The 14,258-nt window shown below is 39.8% G+C and overlaps 1 protein-coding gene across 7 annotated transcripts in view; it reads left to right on the top strand.

Annotated features, from left to right (window-relative positions):
* LOC121279013 (cAMP-regulated phosphoprotein 21-like) overlaps positions 1-14,258 on the top strand; it is a 293,633-nt gene that overhangs the window by 189,574 nt on the left and 89,801 nt on the right. For 5 of the 7 annotated variants that reach the window (XM_041189756.1, XM_041189752.1, XM_041189753.1 and 2 more), the window contains 5 exons: positions 442-550; positions 771-890; positions 4,475-4,512; positions 7,936-7,995; positions 8,079-8,305. In XM_041189756.1, coding sequence (XP_041045690.1) covers positions 442-550; positions 771-890; positions 4,475-4,512; positions 7,936-7,995; positions 8,079-8,305 — 554 coding nt within the window. The remainder of the gene's footprint in view (positions 1-441; positions 551-770; positions 891-4,474; positions 4,513-7,935; positions 7,996-8,078; positions 8,306-14,258) is intronic. The other 2 variants (XM_041189755.1, XM_041189757.1) reach the window with 2 other exon arrangements.

Below are 14,258 nucleotides of genomic sequence, written 5' to 3'. Positions count from 1 at the left end.
AACCCCATTTGTGAATGACAGGCTTTGAACTACCATGGCAACAGTGCTCCTTGCTAAATAGATTTCACACAGACAAGTGCAGCCAACCTCTGCTGCAGGGGCCTCAGTACAAGCCTCTTAAGCACTTGTGGAGAAACACAAACAATACTGCACATCATCACGGAGTGTCCCCTCTACAGACTAAGCGATGGATTAATCACCTTAAATTGAACAAATGAGGAGACTATTGCTTGGCTTCAGAAGTTTGCAATCGCGAAATAAATAATAAATAATCAACAGGCTCAAATTCCATCGCAGCCCTCCAAAGTCCCAATCTAGATCAGTAATTGTGGACTTTTAATGTGTCAGTGGTATACGAAGGTTCTTTGAAAAATGCCAATGAATCATCTTTGCAGAAAAACTGGTTTGATTGCATTTCTGTGTTTTTATATATGCCAACAGACCAGAACAAAGGTTCTGCGAGCATATAAAAGATGAGAAGAACGACGACTCCCAGAAAAGATTTATTTTAAAAAGAGATAATTCTAGTATGGATAAAGACGACAATCAGGTATGTAACACTGTGTGAAGCTTGAGAATAAAACTTTTCCTGATAAAATCCAGCAGCAAAAACTATTCAATTTTTAATCCATTCAGTCAGTTAACCTATTATACGTACATATGACGGCAGTAATATGTGTACTTTAACTAATCTGCACAAACCTCAGTTCAGTTGGATGGGATTTTAAATAGGTTTATGTGTAAACGAACAGTATTTCATATCCTTTCAGGAAATGTTTATCTTGCAGCAAAATAGGATTCATCCATTTAGAGATGATAGAAGAAGTAAATCAATTGAGGAGAGAGAAGAGGAATATCAACGAGTAAGAGAGAGAATTTTTGCACAAGATGTAAGTAATTTCTCTGCTAGCCTCGTACCCCATTTACACGGGGACATCAATTTGAGTTCGGATTGATTGATCCGAACTGAATTTGGCCTCCCTAGCGTTTGCACTCACCTCTACCCTAATCCAGTACATGTGTCTGAACAGGATTAAATTAAATTACCTGTCTGAGGGATGTGCTGGTTAATTGGGCAGAACAAAAATTCAGCAGAGATTTAAATCAGACTGTTCATACCAGACTGATTCAGATCCTTTGCTTTTGTGCTGGATTTAAACCAGTGTTGGAGGGTGAGAGATTTTATATCAGTGTAAATAAATTGCTATCATTTAATTGTCGAACCAAAACAGCTGTAAATTCAAAACTATTTCAAATTTACGGCTGTAGTGTAAACGGGGCTGTAGACAGACTAAAGTCACAATTAGATAAAGTAAATATGGCTAATACCCCAAATAAATAGGTCATAAATAAACTTCTATTTTACATGTCCCATTTCTACATTAAAAAATTCAAAATTCTGAACATATAATAAAAATAATTGAGGAATGTTTACTTAGTAGTCGGAATTTGAAGTTAGCTGATTCTATTAAAATTCAATGACGTTATTAAATTAAGTGAGTGTAGTTCGACATGAGATTTTCAGGTGGCTAACAGAAGTGATTTGCACTACACCATCACAACAACAAAAAACCTCACGTAAAAATGCTTTTGGTCATATATAAAAGCCATTTATCTTCATCAGTGAATATGTTTCAACATACAGCACCATTAGCAAATATTAAACAGTTGGAAAATAAGTCAAAACAAGGTAATTAATTTAATTATAAATCCATGCAGTAGTTTGAATGGAAAAATAGCCATAGAGATTCTACTGAAAATCAAAAAACATTTTTCTACTGTTGTAAATAAGAAAATTGGAACTTGTTTGTATAACATTCTCTGTACGTCTTTCAGTCTAATTCTATGTTCCTTTATTTTAAATATATATCCTTAAGTAGCTCAATTTCCAGACTAACTTTGGTAGGCAAAATTACAAATTTGGTGTAGAAAATAAAGGCAGAAAAGGTTGGGCATATGCAGCAGACCTGTCAGTATGTGAAAAGAGAAGAGAAAAGTTAATGTGTAAGGCTAGAACCTTTCAATGTCACAAAGAATCTCAAACTTAAACCAAATGCCAGCTTTTCCTATTTTCAGATGCTCACAATCATACTGTGATTTGTGTTTTTTCAGCATTTAGTTTTTTTTTCCTCATCCCTGTAGATTATTTGGCAACTGCAATCGGAGGTTCATTATTTGAGGGGATTAATTATTCATTGTGGTTATCTTTTAGGATTTTTTTTGACAATTTGCTTCCTCCTTTTCTGATTGCACTGGCTTCTGCTGGGTTAAAGTTGCAGAGTACCTCGTGCAAGTGACAGTTCATCATGTGATGTTAGACAGTAGGTGTTGGCAGGTCACTGGATCATAAGGAGCATCATCATATCAAAGTTTGACTTTGTCCTCCACTGACATCCACAGGTGCTTTACAGTAGCAATCTGACTGGGAGCAGAAATCCAGGCTGATTTCCTCTCCCTTATTGAGGGTACTGAGGTTAATCATAATGCCTCTTCTGCCATTACAGCTGGCTGAACACAAAGCATAAATCAAAACTGGGAACTTCTGGTCTCTATGGTTTAGTCATTGCACTGCCTTTACTGATTGAGTATTGGGTATGTGTGGCCATGTACCTTTCAAACATTTAACATTGATCATTATACCCACCTAACCCCAAGCACTAAACTGTGTTTTACTAAGAATCTGTACAAATGTTGCAACATTGCAGTTGAAGTTAAACTAAATACATAGTTAAATAACTTTTGTGACATGAATCTTGAGTTTCTTGATTTAAATTAAATTGCTGCATTATTTTGCCTTATGTTATACTCTAGAGATCAGCTTAAACATGTTCCCATTGCATTTTCTTTAGTTTCTCCCCCTAGCCCCATTTTTCGTCTCATTTCACAGTTGTGTTCTGATATCACTGGATGCAGAAAATTTCTATAGGGTAGTTCTGGAATGTGTATATGTTTTAAACAAGTTGCAGATATCCATGTATAGCAAGGTTCTGATTTGAAATTTTTTGTTCCTGTTTAAGAGTGGCATCATGAATTTATTAAAAGAAGTGCAGTTAAGTTGAAATATATTTTGATCTGCCTTGTGAACTTCTTTGGCATTGATGTTGTAAGAGTAAATTTTGCCAGGCAATGCTCCTGTCACAGGGAAACAACACAGAGATGAGTGCACCCAACATTCAGTAATCCTGATTTTCTAAGCATTCATTTTAATGACTGAATAGGTGGGAACATCGTGAATTAGGCATACTGACCACTGAGCCTTTGATTCTCACTCCCGCTGAGTGCGGTTTCTACATCAGGAGCAGAGCTTTGCAAAATTTGTCTTATTGAATGAGGTTAGCATTTCTTTTTACCAAAGTAATATTCTGCAGATGCTGGAAATCTGAACTAAAGAGGAAATGCTGGATTCTCAGCAGCTCAGATAGCTTCTTTCAAAGGTCATTGACCTGAAATGTTAACTCTGTTTCTCTCTCCACTGATGCTGCCTAACATACAGAGTATATCCAGCATTTTCTGTTTTTATTTTAGCATTTATTTGATTCAGTGTTTTGAATCATTGCGATATTTATTACTTGAGTTTGCCACTCATTTTAAAGATCAGTTGCAAGACATTATAATTGTTAAGAACACTGACCAATTGATTTCAGTAATTTTGATATTTTTGTTTGAAATGGGAGGTGATGAAATTTTGATGAATACTCATTTAGGTATCCAACCATGGATGAGGCCTAAATAAATATCAACAAAGGTTGTAATTAACCTGGGTACTTCACTGTCAGCTATGTATGCCAATTAAACATCCTCACCCTTTTAAGTATAGTAACCTCATCTGATTAAACAAAGCAATTCAAATAGTGAGAAAAATAGGCAAAAAATTTTGTTTAAAAAGGGTCCTGTGGTAAATCTTCTATAATCTGTATTCTTTCCCTTTCTGATGACTACAGTTATGTTTCCTCCTTTGTGGGAGGGCGAGTTGTTCTGGACTGGGCACCTCATAAATAGCTACTGTCTGTCAAGCACATTGACATGGTTCAATGATCCAGTCCATTTGCCCAGTCTGTTGATGAGAAGGGGTGTAATTTACCATAAAATGATCCAATAAATTGACATTTTTCAAGACAGGAATTTGAATCCATGTGGTTTACAAATTGGAGTCCTGGGAGTTTGTTAGCTTAGTTAGCCAACAGTGCAAGTTCAATCCACGTAGTGGGCCCCGCGCTAGTTCATGGAGACTTGTCTCCTAATCTTGTCCCACATTTGATGTGGAGTGATGTCCATGAGCTATAAACCAGTTGTTTCTCTCTATTGGCCAATGGTCCTTCGTGGATTACAGCTAATTATCTTACCTATCTAGACCAGTAGATGTACAAGCTTGAAAGGTCTACAAAATGCCACTGAGCTATTTTCTGGAAAGTTCAGCTGGGCTGCAAGAATATACATCTAGTTATATGTTGAAATGTCTCATTTTTCTTTACAGTCCACATGTTCCCAGGACAGCCTGTATGTGGAAAACAGGTGAGCAACGACTGAATCTGTTTAAATAGTGAACGTCAAGACGTAGGGCAGGATTTTCGGGTTGTTGGGCGGGCGGGCCTGCAAGTGGCTGGGAAATGGTCCGCTGCCAACGCCCCGACCGCAGTTTCACGCTGGCAGCCCATTAATTGGTCAGTCAGCATGAAACCTGCACTGAAAAGCTTAGCGCTACTGGGGCGGGGGCAGGCAGAGTGCGAGCGTTGACATCTGCGCAGGCACGGGGGAGCATGCACTGACACCTCCCTGAAGGCAGAGAGCTGCCTCATGGAGCCAAAGAATTTTAAAACTAAAAATTAAGATTTTGAAAATCTGAAAAAAATGTCCCACTCACATGAACATAAACATCATAAAAATTACGTCAAAGCATTTTTTTTAAATTAATGTCGGAAACCTCATGAGGATTTTTGATGAGGTTTCCTCAAAAATGCAAAGGCCACCTGGCCAATTTGCCCACTCGCCAACTGTAATGTTGGACGGGCAGCAAACAATCTCTCTTAATTAATAATTTACTGGCCTTAATAGGCCTTTTAATTGTCGGCGGGTGCGCCTTATCCTTCCTTCCCTGTGTGTCATTTAGCTATTCAGCCTTTTGAAATTCCTGAAAATGGATGACATTTTAACTGCTACCAGATTTCCAGGAAGAAAATGCTGGTTTCAATTCGATTCCCATCCACTGCAGCAATTTTATTCACTGGGCCTCACTAACATGCCACAGGTCCACTGTTGGCTCAGAACGGTCAGGAATTGGGTGGGAGGTAACTGCCAGCCTACACAATATAGCGTCATTTGCCAGCATTGAGATAACTTTGGGGAAGGTGTTCTGGGGTGGGTGGCTGGAGTTCAGGGAAACAGGGGCCTAAGCTTTACTTATGAGACCAAAAAAGCACTTCTCCTCTTGGCCTATCAAAGGAAAGTGAAAAACCAGCTGATCTTGAGGCCTATTCAGCTTCCGGATCCTTCTTCATAATGGCCTTCGCCTGGTGGGGAAGTCATGGCTGCTTCCCCACTCAGGCTGTAGTTGAAGTAGCTATTATTAGAGCCCAATGACATAATTGTAATTGAACCATGATTAGCATATGTTAATTAGCCTCCCTCCCTGGCTTTGGGTGGGAGATATAGTTGCTTGTCCAGAAGCTTCTGTTAAAATTTGAAAAGGAGCTTCCAATGTGTTCTCCTGCAGACAACTTATCAGGGACATTTTAACTGCTCACCCACTCAGTTCCCACCAGTTGGTTAGAGTTTACGGCAAGTATAATTTTGCTTCCAAAAGAAACCTCTACATAATATTATAAACAAACTCCTTTTGAGCTGAAGACCAGATTTTTCATAGAAAATAATTGAGACAAATTGTACTTGCACTTAAGCCCAAGTGATGATATTGCTATTTTGGACTACTTGTCTGATCTTAAAACCACAATCTGCATGGGTGGAGATTTTTATAGAGCCATTTTCCTCAGCCATTTAAAAATTGTGGGCGGGACCCAATTCCAGAACTCCTGTCCCAATTCCTGGTGATTTTCACTAGCACTGGGTAAGGGTACAGGTAGCAAGCCTGCATATTGCATTCCTGATCTGGCTGGCTTCATTGCAGGGGTAGACATCTCCTAGCAACCCCCAACCCCCAATATTTTTTATGGAGTCGGGCCAGCTTCTCCATGACTCATGGTCATAGTCTGGATTTGGGAACCTTTTGAAAGGTAAGTTTAAAAGGTCTTATCCATGCACCCCAGCCATTCCCAATGGCCCCTCATCTGCTCCTTTCCAATTCGATGCAACTCGTGCCCCCAACCACGCCTCATGGCACCTCATACTCTCCATACCAATCCAATGTCAAGTCATGCCCCCAGCCATTCCCCATGTTCCCCCATTCCCTCCTTGCCATCTCAATGCCAACTCATGCCCCCTCCAAGTCCATTCACCCAGTATGCACTATGTACATAACCATGAACTATATAATAACAATGACATGTGGAATTGCTAAGAAAAGAAAACACCCATTCAGAAATGTTTTATGAAAAAGTTGCTGTTCCTACAACCCTATACAAGTGCCAATCTAGAAAGTTCATTAAGGTATCAATAACCGAGGCTTCAAAAACTTCATACCTCTTAATCCTATCCAAATAAACATTGATACATTGACAAAAGAGATCACAGAAATAATTTATTCTAACCATTAATGATGTCAATCAAGCAAAGTCAACAATTTATTTCACTTGTCAAAACAGATTCCTGGCTGAACAATGCTTTTATTGGCTTGGGCTCTCAGCCAAGCTTGCATAATGGGGATCTGTCCTCAGTCCTCAGGCCTTCTAACCAGCCCACCTCAGCACTCACCCAACCCCATGTCTGCCTAGGACCTGGCTCTGGGATCGCAGGGCCCGGCTCTATCCCATACATGCCCCCGGAGTGAAAATTGTGTGTGACTGGGCGCTTTAAACCGAGATGGGTCTGCCAAGCTGGGAAATTTCCCGACTCGAGCTACCCACCTCGATATTGAAAACCTGGCCCAACTGTTCCTCAAACAGAATGAATTAGACAGCAATGCTAATTTTGTTTCCATCCTGTCTTAATCTCCCTCATTCCTCCTGGCCATCTATGCACAGACATTCTCCTTTAGCTTTTTAAGAATTCCTTAGACAGGTAGAGCAGAATGCTGAGTAAATAGAACACTCAATACCCACAGATTTTCCTAAAATGTGAAAGCATGCAAATTCTTTTGCTCAGTCCACTCAATTAGATTAATCACAAAGTTTAAAAAGACTACAATACAATTCTCATTAGTTTGCAGCTTTTTTCCTACTGTTTGCACAATTGTTGGTTATATAAGAGTTCCTACGTTCTTTCCTTTTCTTTTTAAAATATAAATTTAAAGTGTGCAGTCCTTGTCAGCATATTATTCTATTACCAATGTTACAATTAGTAAGTAGATTCCTTATTTCTGTTAGTTCTGCATTCTCCTACCTTGTCTCTATCTGGAATGGAGCAGTGACATAATAATCTACTGATTCAGGCATGGATTGAGGTCAAACTACAAGGGAATATAGTTCCTTTATTTGCATCCCCTTCAGTAAACATTCCTTGCCCTTTCACAATTCCTAGTTACTTGCATAGCATTCATCATTCTTTGATCAACAACGTTCTGCCAGTAATGCCACCCTGTGAGCCATGAACAAAATGGCATGTGAGAGCAACTGGATTGATTTGTACACTAATGTTTTGGAGGAGGTGGGGGGGTGGAATTGCTGATTGCTCCTCTCTCACTGTGGCAAAATGTCATGCTTCCATCCAATACCTAATGGGTTATCTGCGATTGGAAACTTGCGTTGTGTGCAGTTTTACATTACTTTGAAGGAGGTATTATTGTGTTTGATACAGAATTTTTACTGGTACTTTTTGTTTTACCAGCTGCATTCTAGAGGATATCAGTACATTCAATGACACACAGAAGAAGAGGCAGCTATTTAGGTTTGTTGTATGGCAAATAAAGATGAGATTTCAATCAATTCAGTATCAAAACTGATATTAATGGTCCTTTCATTTTGCTTTAGGAGTAATAGAGATGTAACAGGAAAAACATCAGGTAGTCGGCAGAGCAGTACAGAGTTGGATGTGAAGTGGACAGATCAGCGACCCTGGAGCAGTACTGACTCAGACAGCTCAAATCGAAACTTGAAGCCTCCTGTGACAAAGACAGCAAGTATCGGTGGCATAACTGTATTAACACGTGGCGACAGCACAAACAGCAACAGGAGTACAGGCAAACTCTCTAAAACAGGTAGCTGGTACTTGATAGGTTCTGTAGATTAGTCTTGCTCAATTCCATGATAGCAAATGGTAATTAGCCCATATAGCCTGAAGTAGCTAATTCAATGGCTCATCAATGGCAGTATTGCAGTTGGCATTATAAGTTTTATTTGTTACTGATTACGCCATTAACATTTCAATAGTGCATCCTCAGAGCAGATTTTGTTCAAGTAGAGAAGCAATCTTATTTGTCGTTGTGTTCCGCTCTAAGTATTTCCCAGCTGCTACAGCAGATATGCAGCATACTCTCAGACGTCTGCCAGTCCTATTTGTTGACTGAAGTCAGAAGCAGCACAAGAGTGGCATGAATTGTGTCTTCTTCCATTGTTTCCTTTTCTCCCCATCTTCACAGTTGCCCAAAGGTTTGGTTGATATCAACCTGCACTGACCTTATCTCATCCAACTTGCAAAGCCAACAACATTAATGCAATAGTTTTGTTTTAACTTGTGATTCAGGAAAATTCTTGACTGGAAGGCATATATCACAGCTAGTCATCAGCCCTTACAATTTTGAACCTCAATTAAGCTACGTTTTTTGTGACTCTTTTTAAATAGTAAATAAGATTTAAACTTACGGTGCTTGTGTTTCTTGAACAACTGGTGTATTTTTCAGCAGAGATGCCAAATGGAATTGTTGTACGAGGCTTGCCAAATGTAATGATTAGCTCATTTCACCATCTGGTGACTCTTCCTTCAACTGGAGAGCAATACTGTAATCTTGTTCACTATTTTAAGACTATTAAAACGTCTCTGCTCTCTATTGTAGAATAGAGAATGCCCACCAAGGTCATCCTATATAATTGTAAGGACAGAATACACTTGTATTTCTAAGAGATAGATTGCCATGTGTTTTCTCCCAGTTTGCTAATAAGTGTTATTTTTAGCATTGTATCCTCAGTGGAGCAGGAGAAGCCCCAAAAAGAAAGAGTAGAGTAACGGTCAGAAATTGTGCTTGAGGCACTAAAGAAAAAGAGAAAACTAGAAGTTTAAAATAATTATTTAAGGAAAGAGAAATAAAAAATGTAAATAAAACATGAGAGCAGAAGGACAAGTTAGAGTGTATGGCGTACTCATAAGTGTATAAACATATGGAGTATAATGAACAAATTGCAGATGGAAATGTAGCTTGGCAGTATGACATGGTAAGCATTACTGAGGCATGGTTGCAAAATGGTCACAACTGAGAGCTGAACGTACCAGGTAATAAAGTTGACAGGAAAGATAAAGGAAATGTTAGAGGGGAGGAATCACCTTAGTGATTAAAGATGAAAATAAGTGAGGATATAATGTGAGGTAAGCAGGCAATGGAGACATTATGGACAGAATTAAGAAATAGAAAAGAGGCCTATGGTGGGAGTTGTGCATTAACCCCTTGGTAGCAGTCCTAAAATGGTAGATTGTATAAATGCTAAGATTAGACAAGTATGTCACAAAGGCAAGTGATTTTAATGGTGGGGGGGGTGGGGTTTGGGTTTAATTTTCATATGGATTCAATTAAGAAGACTGGTGTATGTCAGAATTTCCTGAGTGCATTCGGAATAATTTTCTGCAAAGATGTCCAGGAACCAACAAGGAAACATGCCATGTTAGATTCAATAATGAATAATTAGCCAAGTTTAGTTAACAACTTCATGATGCATGACCATTTATCTAATTGTGATCATAACAAATGCAAAAAATTACAATGAATCATTAACAAACTCGCAAAAAAGGCAACCAATTAACAGACGAAGTTCAACACGGATAAATGTGAGGTCCTGTTGTACATTTTGGTAGGAAGAATAGAGAGGTCACTTAATTCTTGGAAGGTGCAAGTCCAAGAAACTAAGGGATCTTAGAGTACAAATATATCAATCATTAAAAGCTGTGCCACAGGTTAGCAAGGCCATTAAAAAAACAAACCAAGCAGTCAGTTTCATTTCTAGAGGGATAGAATTGAAAATGAAGGAAGTTACGCTAAACCTGTACCAAACGTTAGTTAAACCACACTTAGAATACTGCATGCAGTTCTGATCGCCGTATTATAAAAAGGATATCGAGGCACTGGAGAGGGTCCAGAGAAGATTTACAAGGATGGTACCAGAAATGCTTAGCTTTCAGGAAAGGATTGACAGGCAATGTTTCTTTTCTCTTGAAAAAAGGCTGACCTAATAGAGGAATTTAAAATTATGAAAGATTTTGATGAAGTGGATGCAGACAAAATGTTTCCTCTTGTGGGAAAGATAACTAGATACCATCAATATAAGACAGTCATCAAAAAAATCCAATAGGAACTCAGAAGAAACATCTTTGCCCAAAGAGTGGTAAGAATGCTACCACAGCAAGTGATTGAAACAAATAATATAGATGCATTTAAGGGAAAACTAGACAAACATAGGAAGGAGAACAGAATAGTAGGAAGATTTTGATGAGAAAAGACGGGAGGAGGCTCGAGTGGAGCATAAACATTGGCATGGACTAGCTGGGAAAAATGGCCTGTTCCTCTGCTAGATATCCAATGTAAAATGTGCTTTTGAAAAAGGAAAAGCATAAAACAGCTACCAAGACTTGAGACTTAGATAAGACTTCAGTGTGTAAAATGACAGAAGATCGGGAGAGGGGTTTAAAACAGACTTTAGTGTGATACAGAAACAGTTTACACCCTTACATTTCAAGAGCTCTACTTTCCAAAAACAAAAACAGCAACAGATGACTAAGAGACAGCATAAAACAGAAAGAAAAAGCATATATAAATTAAAAAAGGCTCAGATCTTGGAGAATGAGAAAGGTACGAAGAATAGCGAAGGGTGATAAAATTGAGAGTAAAAGCTACAAAAAGGAATATGAAAAGAAATTTGCAAGGGATATCAAAATCAATACAAAAACCTTTAAGGTTATGTTAGGAGAAAGAGGATAATCGCGAACAGTTTGGGTCCCTTGAAAATGGATGACAGTGATATTGTCAATGGAGACAAGGAAATGGCAGAAATGTTGAATGATTACTTCACATCAGTATTTACAGTTGAGGAAGAGATTAGCATGCCAGACATCCCAATGAAACAAATACTGAATCAGAGACAGGGACTCACCAAAATTAATGTAAGCAAAACAACAATAATGCTGGAAGTAATGGCACTAAATCTCCAGGACCAGATGGAGATGGTTTCCATCCCAGGATTTTAAAAGGCATAGGTAAGAACATTGCAGATGCCCTAACAATAATCTTCCAATGTTCACTCAATTCTGGAACCATTCCTTTAGATTGGAAAGTTGCATGTCTTTCTGCTATTTAAGAATGGTGACAGAGGAAAACCAGAGAATTGTAGACCAGTTAGCCTAACACCTATTGTCAGAAAATTACTGGAGTTTATAATTAAGGGTAGGGTGATTGAACACCTTAAACATTTTCAACTGATCTGAGAGCACCAGCATGGATTTTTAAAGTGTAGGTCATGCCTGATGGACCTGATTCAATTTTTGAAGAGGTGAATAAAATAGTGTCTATAGATATTATTAATATGAAGTTCCAGAAGTTATGATAAGGTCTTTCATAAGACACATTTAGCTAAAGATGAAGTTCTTGGAATTGAAGGCAAATTATTAACCTGGTTAGAAAATTGGCTGAGCAGCAGGGGCCAGAGATTAGGGTTAATAGGCAGGTACACTAATTCGCAGTATGTGACTCATAGGGCTGTAACGTCCGAGCTCCCCAGCGTCGAAATTGTTGAGTACCCAAAGATGCACTCGGGAACCCCTCTCAGGACTTTAAAGCTTAGGGTTTGTATGGCAATTGCCCAGAAGTGCAAACTTTCCCTGCTCAATTGCTCTGCTCTGGGAACTATCCGAAAATTAGATTTAAATTGCAAACTTCAGATGGTTCTGGCTGTTACACAAATAGTTACTCTGAAAAAGTTAGAATTAAAACCTCTTAACTTCGGGGTAACTATTGTAAAGACACGGACCGCCCCCCCCAACTGGGACTCCATCCACATCCCAACCTCCCAGGGGACTCGCCCCACCCCCCCAAACCATATCCCTGACCCTCAGAGGCCTTCCCCCATCCCCTGACTACTCCCTCACTCTGTATTCCCCACCCCCCTGATTCCCCATGGGATTCCCCCCAACCTGACTTGCCTCGATTCACCTACCCCCCAAAGGCTCAACCCCTCCCCACAGTACTGACCCCTCCTCCCTGCCATCCCAACCCCCCCTCCTAACCCAAACAGTCCTCCATCCTGACCTCCGACACCACTCGCCCCAATGTCCGACCCCCACCATCCCCTCCGATGTCCAACCCCCACACCCACCCCAATGTTCAACACCTCCCTTTGATGTCTGCGCCCCCCATCTCCCTCCAATGTTGGCACCCCCACATCTGTCTGAAGTCTGATCCTAGCCCCCCTCCAATATCTGACACCCCCCACCCTCATAATGTCTGAACCCCACCACGGGACCTTGCCCAGCCTGACTTGGAAGGTCGGGTGAGACAGGTACGGAAGAAATTTAGAGTAACTAATTGGGTATGGAGTCGCAATCCGATGCTGATTGCCACTCCAAGGAAGTTATGGCCCCTGGTGTGTTGCTCAAGGATCTGGTGTTGGGGCCTCGATTTGTCAACTTAGACAATGCGTTAGAAAACCACATATCCAAATTTGCCATTGAGACAAATGAAGGTGGCATTGTAAGCAGTGTAGATGGAAGTGTAAAATTACAAAGAGATATTAATAGATAAGTGAATGGGCAAAACTCTGACAAATAGATTTCAATATAGGTAATTATGACATCATCTACTTTGGACTTAAAAAAGATAAACAGAGTACTTTATAAATAATGAAAAGCTGGGAACAGTGGAACTCCAAAGAGACTCGGGGATTCAGGTGCATACATCAGTAAACACCAGCGTGACATGCTCCCTGTGCGGGTGGGGAGAGGAGGCTGAGTCGGGGCCTGCGCTCCTTTGCGCATTTGCGCGAAAGAGCGCAGAAATTTTCCTGAGGCACAGAACTGCCTCAGGCAGATTGGCTTGATTGTCAAAAATTTTAATAAAGAAAAAAAAATTTAAGATGTCTCCTCATGTGACAGTGTCACATGAGCTAAGATATGTCAATGAACTGTAATAAAAAGTTTTATTCAATTTATAAACACTTCATTAAACCTCATCCCGCCCATGGATGAGGTTTCATGATAAATGCGAAGGCCACCGGGGCTCCTCGCTTGCCCGCCAACCTTAAGGTTGGATGGGCAGCTCAGTTAATTACTTTAATTAGTTTTTAAATGGCTTTAATAGGCCTTTGACAGTTCGGCAGGCGCGCAGCCGAGTCCAGTGCCTGCCGAACTGAATATCTGAATGACGTGCGGTGACGTCAGGACGCATGTCCGACATCACCGTGTGGCATCTTCCGCGTTGGCCCACCCCCGCATGCTGACCCAAAGGTTCTGGCCCTGGAGTCCAAGGGTTGAATTTCAAGGAGAGATTACATAAACTCAGATGGTATTCCCTGGAATTTAGAAGGTTAAAGTACTTTAATCAAAGTTTTTCAAGTTAAGGGAAACAGGTAAGATAGAGAGAAACTATTTCTGCTGGCTGGGGACTTGAACACTATGAAAAATAATCTAAAAATTAGATGCAGACGTTTCAGGAGTGAAATTAGCTTGGCACATAAAGGGTGGTAGAGAGATTTGGAACTCTTGTCTACAAACAGCAATTGATGCCAGATCAATTGTTATTTTTAAAACTGGGATTGATAGCTTTTTGTCATCTAAGAGTATTAAAGAATTTGGGACAAAGGCAGGTTTATGGAATTGGGTTGCAGGTTAATCATGATTTAATTTAATGATGGAATAGCCTAGAGGCTGAATGGTCCTCTCCTGTTTCTATGAAAAATTAACCCCCCCGATGCATTAAAAATACATGAGAGTGAGGCTTTATCATTCAGTTTTGGGAA

The sequence above is a fragment of the Carcharodon carcharias genome, chromosome 6, assembly GCF_017639515.1.
Source record: "Carcharodon carcharias isolate sCarCar2 chromosome 6, sCarCar2.pri, whole genome shotgun sequence".
Classification (NCBI taxonomy): Eukaryota; Metazoa; Chordata; class Chondrichthyes; order Lamniformes; family Lamnidae; genus Carcharodon; species Carcharodon carcharias.
The sequence above is the reverse complement of the archived record's forward strand: the minus strand, read 5'-3'. Positions and strand labels throughout refer to the sequence as shown.